General features: G+C 42.3%; 1 protein-coding gene across 1 annotated transcript in view; it reads right to left on the reverse strand.

The window, feature by feature from the left end:
• Positions 1-8,726: 8,726 nt before the first annotated feature.
• Positions 8,727-12,128, reverse strand: part of UBL3 (ubiquitin like 3) — a 55,881-nt gene continuing 52,479 nt past the window's right edge. The window contains exons 4-5 of the mRNA XM_009102859.4: positions 10,888-10,965; positions 8,727-10,490 (exon numbers count right to left, since the gene is read on the reverse strand). Of these exons, the coding sequence (XP_009101107.1) occupies positions 10,438-10,490; positions 10,888-10,965 (131 nt within the window). The 3' untranslated portion in view covers positions 8,727-10,437. The remainder of the gene's footprint in view (positions 10,491-10,887; positions 10,966-12,128) is intronic.

Consider the following 12,128-nt stretch of genomic DNA (forward strand, 5'->3'; position numbering starts at 1 on the left):
GGAGGAAAGGAGATTGATTCCTGCTGCTGCAGCAGCTTGGCCAACCAAATCCTGTAGTTGGCACATTAAAAAAAAAAAAAAAGTATATAAATACACAGACCACTGGTACAGAATCTGTGCAGAGACACAAACTGGGGAATTATTATAGGGTTTTCCTAAAGAAGTTCAGAGGCTTGCCCATTCATAGTTTCTTGATAGCACCAGAAAACCTGGCAGCCTCATCCAAGGTGTGATTGAGAGCTGGAGGTGGTGACCTCTGCCTCTGTCCATGCTTGTGCCAGCAGTCCCAAGAGGGAGCAGTGATGGAGTAGCCATAAGGAGGAAATACTTCTTCTCACCACAGCAGGACTGATGGTCCAGCATTGCCAAGATGTCACATCACCCAGAAAGGTGATTTTTGATGTTGATCAAGTGAATTCAGTGCTCAAAAGAGGGACAGGAAAAGAAGAAATTTTTGTTGAATCTGATGCCAATGTCCTGGCTGGATTTTCTAGAAATGAATAATAGCATCTATTAAAAGCTTCTGCATCTTTATCTCTTACAATCCTTGTTTTCAAGTGTTCAGTAGAAAAATACTGCTTTCATTACAAAACTAGGACCGAAAGTCAAGCTACTTTTACAGTACTGTAAAGGTGACAAAAAGGGCCTGCTCTGGAAATTATCCTTTGGTGAGACCTTATTTTCACCCTTAAGAAAATATCAGTAAGCACAAATACCCCTATGCAGGAATGGCAGCAGGTACAGGAGGGGAAGTCCTGAGCTGCAGGTGCTGTGAGTCCCTTGTCAGGACCTGACACAAATGTCAGACTAAAAGCCACGGCCTCAGCTCCCCTCACCAGTCACTTCTGTGCTTCCTGACAAAACCAGCTCATGTCCCTTGGAGCATTTCTTAACACAAAGCTCTTTTCAGCAGTGGAGACTGTACTTGTATGAAGAAACAAGCTCGAGAACTGCAGCTGTAATGAGCTCTCAGATGTCGGAATTCAGCACCTGTATCCAGGGATCGATAATAGCCTCAATATGACAGTCTGCAAAATCCCAAAGTGCTGGAAGCAGCATTATTTACAAGCAGCCTTTCCTTGCTGATGCCAGACACTGCAGTAGCCTGCTTGCTTCCCCAGCTGAATGGCACTCAGCCTTTTTCCTCCTCTGCCATTACCGTGCTGCCTTTCACCTTGGAAACTGGCATCTCTGACAGCAATGCTGCTTCAGGGGAGTTGAACCTACGATCTCTTTCCCGTTCCACAAATACTTTGTTTCAGCTTTGGCTCACAACCCTTTTGGCTTATTTGGCCTGACGGTGCAATTAGGGATGCCCACATTCCTAATTTAAACCTCCTCACGGGGGTGAGCAGGGCTGAGGCAGCTCCCCCCCGCAGCTGCTGGGCCCCTTCTCTCCCCTCCCACACCGGTGCCAGTGTGGCTGGGGCTGCCCGAGACTCTCTGGCCCCACACAAGTCCAGGAACTCTGGAGGGCTATCAAGTTCCCTTGTCTTCTCACTCAGCAGATAATAAGCTTCAGTCTGGGATTTTGCAAATCTCATTGGCTGTCTTCAAAGAAACATCTGGCGAGTCAGGGAGTGTTCATCCCAGGGGGTAGGAACTGAACCACTCACATTTAAATTGCTCTCCGTGTCTGAAAAGGTGAGTTGTTGAATGGCAATTATGCCATGCTCTCGGAAGCTTCATTATCTCCAGGCTCTCCTGTATGCCCTAATCCACAAACACAGAAATGTCTCATCTCCATTTTTCATACTTTCACCTGAGAAAGGAGAGGTGTCTCTCCAGGTTTTGGAATTGGCCAACAGGGACCAGAGGAACCAGTCGGGTTTTTCCTGGCAGCAATGATATTTCATTCTAAGGAGAGTGCGAGGAACCTCCGTGTTTGCTCTCTGTGGCCAACTCTTCCCTCTTGGAGCAAGGGGAATACCTACACCTGCCCTCCAGGCAGCTATTTCCAGCAGAACTCTTACCAGAGCTGACTAACATCTGCACACAGGTTCCCCTTTCCAGGAAATGGGACAAAAGTTCTTACTGAATCAAAGAGAAGCTGAGTTAGAGATTTAGATACCACAACAACCAACCCAACATCTTTAAGACCCACAGGCTCTCCAGTGCAGCCTGTGAACTTGTGCATGCAAGCCTTGCCACAGACGGATCCTCCCACCCATGCACAGCCCTACACCACTGCTGGCCCAGCCCTCCTCAAAGGCAGGGTGGGCGCTTGGCACCTACACAGGCAACAAGCCACCACACCTTCAAGCTGCCTTAATTTCAGAGGTAAGGAGAGGCTTCCAAGTGCCTGGCTGCAGTCTCCAGGGCTTAACTATTAACTTTCAGGTGAGAAAGGACAGCCAGGCACACATAGGATCTAACAGGAACAAAAGCCCCCTCAGGCTTTTAACCAGCAGGCAGAACAAAATGTGTCTTTGAAGATGAAACCCCCACAGCCCTGAAGCCCCAGGGAAGCTGCCAGGCCAATGAGGTGAGAGGAAAGCAACCGGCTTAGGCCTGGTACACTGCAAGACCTCAGGTAGAGGTCTTGGTCTTGGTCCCTCAGGGGACCAAGCTCAGGTCCCCCCATCCCACTGGTGGCAGCACACCTCCAGGGAGCTCCTGGGAGCATTTGATTCCTCACTAACCCCCATTCCCAGCTCAGGTGTGGGTGCTGGATCTGGGAATGGGGGTTAGTGAGGCTGCTCTCTGCTAGTCAGGTTGAGCCATGCAAGGTCAACGTGGTAATCAAGGTCACTTCTCAAAAGGGGCTGGGGCACAGATGAGTTGTGCAGCCACAGGGAGCTGGCAGAAATGATCTGCACTGACTGCACCTCTCCAGAGGCTCTCCAAGGACAGGGCTGCCTTGGGCTGTCCCAGCCCTGCAGTTACATCCCAGCCTCCCAACCGGGAGCTCAGGATTATTCTGATCATCACAGACCTTGAGATGGTAAAACGCACTGGCAGCTGAGCAGCCCCCAGGCAAGTTCCTCCCAGGGCAGCACTGGGTGCTGAAGCCAGGGCCTGTGATCCCAGCTCTGGTCCACTGTGACAGGGAGCTCCAGCAGCAGAGAAGAACAGGGCCAGGTCCCAAACCACCCCCTGCCCCCCCGAGCACTCTTCCCCTGCCTGTTCCCCATGGTCCCTGGAGCAGCCAGCACAGCACTCACCTCTGCAGTAGGGGCAGAGCTTAGGGTGCTCTTGACCCACCTCTGCTCTCGTGATCAGACCTGGAGAAGCAGCCCAGGAGTTACAGCCTCCCTGCTGCAGGAGGGCCAGTAGCTCTCACTAGTTTGGTCACCAGTGAGGTTCTCTGCTGCAACACAGTCTTACCCAAAGGAAAGAGGCAAATGCAGCTGGAGCTGGGGGCTGGCCAGTGTCGTGAATGGTGGGTCTGCACTTTGCTTGGAAGCTCAAAGCATGTTCCTCTCCTGGTGTTGGTGGTAGTTCAGACTACCATCAACAACCAGAGCCATGGAGGAATCCTGTCTGCAGGCAGGAGAAGGATGTGATACTCAAAGACCTTGGTGATGATGCCAGAGACAGTCATTGCTCAGGGCACAAGAAAAATAGAGCCTGAGACAGCCTTCATATCTGTTTGTTGAGAGCAGACTCTTCTTTGGGATGCTGTCAGTCATGGTGACAGGAACCAAAAGGTTTGGCTGGCATCACTTCATTAATGTAAGAGTAGACTTGCCTATTTGCTTTGCAGAGCACCCATCACACTCACTGAAAGACAGCTCAGCTGGACAGTGCCATGGATTTGGTGGAGTGCCCCACTCTGGACACCTGCTGTCGCCACACTGACATTTTATCCCACCCAAGAGATTTGTGCTTCTTCTGTCACAGTGGGCACAGTTGCAGTCACTTCTCACCTGCAGGGCACCCCAGAGCTCCCTGCCTGCTCCACTGCCAGCTCCAGCAGAGCCGTAACCTTGGGACTGCCGGCGATTAATGAGCCTTATTTAGGGACACATGAGCTGCACAAATTAAAGAACTGAAACCCAATCTTTCTTTAATTTAGCCAGCACAGGTAACAGACAGATCAAGGTAAGATATACACCAGTATGTATTTCCCTCATTCTGGAAGTCTAATATCATCCATTCAATACAGAATTGGCTTCCAGCATAAAGGATTTTCTAAAAGATTAATTTTTCAATCTAGCATCTACAGGGAATTCCACTCTGTTATTCTGCTCCCTAATGACTGGTGCAAGATCCTATTCCCCTTTTTTGCCAGGCAACAGCTGAAAGTCCCAAAGTGACAACTTGTCACCCCCTTTTGCCTCTCATGCTCAACCTGAGCTATTTAACCCTTGCAATCACTTGCTGACTGTGGGCAGTGATCATTTCTTTCCTACAGCTGTTCTTTCTTGCATGGATAGCTGCTGGTCAGTTTATTTTCACCAGACACGTAATGATTGATCCTATGGTAGGCCACCTAAAACTTTTCCCATTGTTTCTTCCTGATTTTTAGTTCAAGGAAAGTACAAGGAAAATTGTTGTTTCATCCCACTACTTTGCCTCTATCCAAACAAAATAGTAGTTGAAGAGTATTTTCTGATAGAAGTGTCAGAACATTTGTTACCTATAAATTCAGCATCCTTGGACTTGTTAAAAGCAGGGTGCTTAGCTGTGGCACCACACAAGAGGCAGCAGCTTCTGCCCTAAGGTACTGTAGTTCACACTCTCTACCAGCTAAAACACAGTAAATTATTCCCTCAAGCCTGCTCCAGCACAAACATCTCCTTGACTCTGACTAAAATTTCTTGGGAAGCAGAGGATTTGTGGAGATAAACTCCTGCTGGAGTACTCAATATGCTGGCCCTGGGGCTCACATTATGCACTTGCTTGTACATAATGAAGGTGGTAACATGCCTGAAATTTTTTTCCCCTCAAAGCTGGGCTCTTCACTGAAAGGTAACATAATGTCTGAAGGGTAAAAATACTACCTTGTTGGGAGTTTGGCATCACTAATATTTCTAATTCTGGAAATTCTATCAATTTTCATTGATATAACAATCCATTTTATTTTTATATCTAGTTCAGCTGTTCTCCTCAAATTACTTCTGGTAGCAGTGAGTGCCATTCATTTAATGAAAAAATCTTCCTACCAAATCTGAATTTATCACCTCTACTTCACAAATGTAAAAACTGGGCCTATAAAGCTACAAGACAAAAATAGAAGTTCTCTATCCATTTTGTCTGTGTTAATCATCACTGTAGCTATTTTAACCTCTCATTCTCTTCAGGCTCTCTGTAATATTTCTGCTGTCTCACTATTTTTGTTAGCATTTTCAAAATCCTAAGGAAATTGAAATACAAAGCATGTGCCCATGATGGCCAGAACTCAGATTTGGACTAATCCAGGTAATTTCAAAAATAAGATTTAGAATACTTTGCTTTCTCTGCCTATGCTGTCCTTCACATTCCAAACTGCAACTTCCTTTGTCACTGTGATCCACTCCCTGAGCTTGATAACGTATCATTAGAGTCTCTCTTTTTTTATTTGTGAGCTTGACTTTCATAACCTTCATTATTTTCTCACTAGTCCTTTTCCAGATTAATTAAAAAATCCCAAACCAAATCCTTATCAACAATAACAACAACAACAACAAAAAAAAAGCCAAGTAGAAGTCAACAATAAACTTCTGGAAAAACCCAGAGCATAACAAGGGTTTTGTAATTATATAGTCTAGTGTAATAAATTGGTAAGCAAATTAGCTCTCACATTTTAAATCTCTTCACAGGTATGTCCATGTGGCACAGAAGGACAAAAATGCCTTTAGTATCCTACTTTATGAGGATTGTTAACAGCTTATTATCATGAACCATATATCACCATCAGCTTCTTGAGTAACAACAAACCTTATATTGTGCTCTGAAAATAAGCTTGAAACTGAAAGCTATGGCCAAGACAGGGTGTCTAGGAAGAACCTCAGTACTGCAGTAGAATTAAAGGGGGGAAGGAACTCTCCTTTAAGAGTCACTCCTAACAGATCTTGGCATTTCCTCTGATTTAGGCACAGAATTCCTCCCGGTTTCAATAGTGTATAATTGAAACTGGGAGGAATTCTGTGCCTGCTGTTAATTGTCTAAATGCCAATTTACATAGGACATATAGCTCAAAATCTGCTTAAGCTTAACCACTTAACATAAAGTTGGCAAGAGAGTTTTGGATGGAGAAGTATATCCATCCGTCTATTTGCTTCTTGAAGCAAGATTTGTGTAAGAAATCTAATCGGAGCACACACAGAACTACAAAATACACACACTTTACTCCCCTGGAAAGCAGCAGCAGCCTCTCCTGATTTCTAGCTAGCTCAGAAACACCTGCCTGCCTTCTTACCTGTGAGGGAGGAAGGAAGTTTTTACAAAGTGCTTATGTTTCTCTTCTAAGTGAAATCATTGCTCCTTCTGTTGCAGATGTGCTAAGGAATGATATCCATAACATGCAGAGATCAGCATTAAATTAATCTTGATGCAGCACCTTAGCAAAGCCTCTAATATTACAGTGGCCACACTTTCTTCCTCCAGCAGCTGAGCTAATCCACAGAACTATTTCCAGAGCCATAATTTTACTATTCTTTAAGAGAAGTTGTAGAGCACTTTCATTGCCACCAGATACTAGAGAGTCACAGAATGGGCCAGGTTGGAAGGCACCCCAGTCAGTCGTCTGGTCCAACCTCCCTGCTCAAGCAGGGCCATCCTAGAGCAAATGGCACAGGGTTGTGTCCAGACAGTTCTGGAATGTCTCCAGTGAGGAACACTCCACAACCCCTCTGGGCAATCTGCTCCAGTGTGCAATCACAGCACAGTAAGGAAGTCCTTCCTCATGTTCAGGTGGAACTTCCTGTGCATCAGTTTCTGCCCATTGCCTCTTGTCCTGTAGCTCAGCACTGCTGAGCAGAGCCTGGATCCATCCTCTTGGCACTCTTCTTTAGATACTTAAAGACACTGATGGGGTCCCATCTCAGTCATCTCTTCTCGTGGCTGAACAGGCCCAGCTCCCTCAGCCTTTCCTTGTAAGAGAGATGCTCCAGTCCCTCGCTTGTCCCTGCTCTTTTCCACTGGACCTGCTCCAGGAGCTCTGTGTCTCTCTTGTCCTGAGGAGGCCAGAACTGGACACAGCACTCCAGATGTGCCTCCCCAGGGCAGAGTGGAGGGGCAGGATCAGCTCCCCCAACCTGCTGGCACTGCTCTGCCATCCTAATCCACCCCAGGACACCAACACCCTTCTTGGCCACAAGGGCACTGCTGACTCAGGAGCAGCTTGTAGTCCACCAGGACCCACCCCCAGGTCCTTCTCTGCAGAGCTCCTTCCCTCAGCCTGTGCTGGTGCAAGGGGAAGAACCCTGCATTTGCCTTTATTGAATTTCAGACAGTTCCTCTCTGCCCATCTCTTCCCCCCTGTCAAGGTCCTTCTGAAGGGCTGCCCAGCAACCTGGGCTATTGGCCGCAATATCACTCGTCTCATGTGTGATGGTTTATAACACACACACAATGGTAGAAGAGACAGATGTAGTCCCTTCATGGTATTTCAGAATAAGAAGGGCTCCAGATTAGCTTTAATCTTTTTGGGCTGCGAGTATCCACTCACTCCCATCAAAGAAGAAGAGAAGCATATGCATGAGCTTTAGCAAGGCTGGGAAATGTGGGACTAAGAGCTACTGCTTTTGTTTTGGCAAATGCACAAACCACAATACAAAGCATACAAGGAAAAAAGCACACATCTTTTAGCAATCCCCCCACCCCAGTTTTCCACCCTTCTCACACCACAACAGAAATGCTCTTCCAAGGGCAGAACTCTGACAATTGGTGGGAAAATTCAGGCAAACTCTTATCCACTTTCTGCAGGAGTCATTTTGGCATGCTTTAAATGCCAGGTAGTATTTGAGGATTTGCTTGGACATGTGCATATATGCATCTTATTCACCTTAACGAAAGGGAACTCCACATACTTTGCTATACAAAGCATGTGCCTCACCAAATACTCACCAAATACTTTAAATGGAAGCTTCTGGATTTTCATGTATTTGTTCTGTATTAAGTACCTGGCTACTTTTTCAAATTAGGATTACATCTCATGCATTTGTTTTTCAAAAGCAATGCGTTTGAAAGACTTGTATAACTGACTGAGCATGTCCTGTCTCGGACCATTTCTTTTTCTTGTGCTGTCATAGCCATTTCCCATCTAATTCTGTTTTACTTGGGTGGTCAGCGTTTTGGACAAGGGAAGTCTATCACACTTTTGTCTTTTTAAAGAAGAAGGTTTATGTCCATACAGTTTCTTATTTACCAACCAGACTGCAGAGCAGAAGGAAAAGCCCCCTCCCAAGATTCATTTTGGTAATGAGCATACAGTGGTGTCATCTCAGATCCCAGCACCTCAAGGGGAATGTCCATGCTCTCTGTGATCAGTAAAGGAAGACTGCAAAAACTCACAGTACAGGCACACAGCTCCTGGGAGGCACACAAGGGTGTGACACAGCTGCATTTTTGCAACTGCTCATGCTCACATTCCTCTCCCACAGAAGAAAGACTTCCAGGCCACTTATGGAGTGAAAGGAAAACAAATATTGAAGTGACAAATCCCATTAGCATTTTCCAGCAAGCTTTGTGCCCCTCCTTTTTTAAAAATAAATAAAATGGAATCCTTACTTAATTTCCAGATTAAGAAGTACTATTAAAAGCAGTTCAGGCCCAATACAACCCTTGAAATAGCACTGAAATGCACTACAATATTCTTTTATTTAGTTTACAGAAGAGTCTATCAGTACAGGTTGCAGAAAGAAAATGTTTAGTGCTATTTACAATTTGTTTTAAAACTCTGCTCTATACAAATTTAATTCTGATCAGTATGAACAATATTTTTGTAAATCTACTGCATATAAAGCATTTCATCAAAGCAGTAACAATGAATAAAATAACCTGTTTACATTTGAATGATGCCAATCATTCGGAAAAACGATTACACAGAACATCTGTAAGAGTTGTGGACACTTAAGTACAGAACACAATGTCAACCTGTGACTCAGTTTTTTAAAGGCTAAAGCTATTTATATGGAATATTCTTCTATTATACTACACGCCAATCTATATTTAACTTCTATAGTTATGTATTTTATAAGATTTTTATTAAATATATTCTACACATATTTGTAATTTCACCCAGGAAGAATTCCTCCCCAGTGAAAAAATATAAAATCTTTTATATTTTTAAATTTTTATTTATTTTTATTTTTTACAGGTTTAGATGAAACTAGCTCATGCTTTAGTGCTGTGCAAATTTCTTTAGCATATCAACATTTAAATTATTGATATGAAATAAAAGAATGGCATCCTTTTCAATTATGTATGCCTTCAAAAATCAGCTTCTGATTTTAATACCATTGCAAGCACTAATACCAAATGCAGATTACGTAAAGAAACAAAACTAGTACTATGGCAGAAGTTTTTCTTTTTGCTTTTTAAATTTTAATAATTCTTTTGAAATCTCTAATGAGTAAGCATGACACTGAAGTCTAAGGTACAGATGAGAAAAATGACTGAAAAACACCAATTGCCAATATTCAAATACATAAAACTGATTAGTAAATGATGTTTTCTAACATTTATGCACAATAATAAAAGCCTATGAACTACAGGAAACTACCCCTCCCATATTAAGGCTAGGAAATGCACTCTCTGCACTTGTTTGTGCTGTCTGAATAAGCACTCAACTAACACACGATCGGAGTGCACACAGTAACAAAAAAATCAGTTTCATCAGCCCTCTACAGAGTGCTTTTAAATTACAGGCACATAGTATTTTTTCTTTGTTGCAGTGAAAAGATATATAGTTAGACTTGGTTTAGTTAGTATCTGTGCCAGTTTGGCCACCGAGGTTGACTTAGGTAGAATTGACTTAACAGTTTTTCCTTTGATTTGGCCATAAGTGAGATTTGTTTTACTTATTAATATACTATTTTCCAGTGTTGCATTATACATTGTGGGTTATTACTAGATGTCTCAAATATTGTTAGAGATTGTTGAGGAGAAATATACTGTCAACCATATTTAGTGCAAATTGCATCTAGAAAGCTTGACTGGTTAGATCCGGTTAATGCAGATTTTTGTGGTAGCAAAAAGATTCCTGCTATGGAAAAAAACACAAACTTTTCTGGAGACTGAATTCTTTCAAAAAGTGATGTACTTTAAGATTATTCAACAAACAAAAAGGAGGAATTGAAAAAAATAAACAACTGAAGTGTTCATAGATCTTTAACTTATTTTTTTTTTAAAAGACTAATGAGACAGTGTTCGTGTATTATTTCAGTTCCATGGATTTACAGACAGGCTCTTCCTACAGGTGGTTGAAGCAAGGTAGGGCCTCTTCTATTCCAGCAGCATGAAAGACAAAGACTATATTACATCACACTTAGCAGGTAAAGCTAACAGGGTTTACAGGATTACACAGCAATTGCTTTCTCCAGTTTTTTCACGGTTCCTTTGACCTGCAAAGAAGAGGGAAGTTTTACTTATATTCCATTTCTAAAGCAATGCGGCTGTTCTGTGTGAGTATGCTTAATACAAGTCTGTTCTCAATTATTTCCAGTAAAAAAATTATTTCTTGTTATACACATGCATACATAACTGAAAAATAAATCAGGACTAGTTTTTCATAATAAAACAAGAACTTTTAAGATCTGAGTAAGTTTCTGCACAATATAAAAATGCTAAACTATAAAATTCTTAGTTTTCTACAAACATGTAGAAAAACATTGCATTAACTTCTTCACAAAAGAGCACAAGGACTTGACTTTTCTCTACTATGAAATATTCAGAGCCCTTAAGAGACCTGACAACCCTGCCATCTACTCGAGCAAGAAACTCCTCTAGAGCCCAGCCTACCTTGAGAGTTTGGTTCTGGCAGTGTCTCTCTAGCCACCAAATGCATCACTGTTGTTTTGCCAAAAGGAAGTTTTAATGCTGCAAAAGGAAAAAGGGAGAGTTATTAACAAATTATATCAGCCTTTTTTTCTCCAAAATACCCAACTGAAACTAACTGTAATTGCATTAGCACCTATTCAAAATTTCATACTGTTAGGTTTGAACTGCCTACTGGTTGAAGTTTAGTAAATCAGGGACTCAGGGCATGACAATAGTCACTTAGAACACTGCACTCTTAAAGACATGATACTCCTGTTAGGAAGCTTAGCTTTCCTCTTTTAAGTAAAAAAGTGAAGTGGGCATTCATGCCAAGACTCAGGTGGTTAAGCACTCTTTAATGAGAAGGATGCAAAAAAATTGCTAATGCAGCCACCAAATTGTTATTCCTGAGATATCAAAACACCAAACCTCTATGGCAAAACAGATTTTCCTAACACATATTTTGATCCATGACACAGATTTCTTGAAATACAAAATGTCTGCATTTTGCCTTTTAATACTAATCTGTAACATCAGCTGCATGTGAAAAATATCAAATTTAAAGTAGTAGGTCTCACAATGCTGCCTTTGTGAGCTTTAGCAACAAAAAAAAAAAAAATTTAAATTATGCTTTCCACAATTCATTCTGCTTGTGTCTGAAACTAAAATGATAATTTTGACATTGCAATTTAAGTATACAAATACACTGCATACTTGGAGTAGTTTCCTTGATTGTTTTTCAGAGAAATAAAAGATCTTCTGTCAAAGTTTTGCCTTTCCTACTTTATAGTGGAAAAAAAAGTCAGTGATAAATTTAACAAGAATTTAATCCTTAATACACAAATAATTCTGACTTGAGTAGACTTTGTCCTATCAAACTCAAGTTACAGCTTTTATTTTCACATACAGTGAAATGGCATTTTAAGTGAATAAATTAGTAAGGAATAGGCAATAAACCTGAAGGCAAATAAAGCAAAAAATGCCCCTCTGTTTTAATCCCTACAGCACAGGTTAAAGATTCACCAATAAGAAGCTTCACTACAACACCACTATTAAATCATGTTCATTGCCTACATATTTATTTAAATAAATGCAAATTATGATTAAAACACAGGTTCAAACAAAGGTGTAAGCACACCAAGTGATACGGAACTCCACAAAATTCTTTGAAGCAGCTGTACACTTTGGGAAACGGCATCTCTATGGAAGGGCAAATCTGAAAG

Source organism: Serinus canaria, chromosome 1, assembly GCF_022539315.1.
Source record: "Serinus canaria isolate serCan28SL12 chromosome 1, serCan2020, whole genome shotgun sequence".
Taxonomy (NCBI): domain Eukaryota; kingdom Metazoa; phylum Chordata; class Aves; order Passeriformes; family Fringillidae; genus Serinus; species Serinus canaria.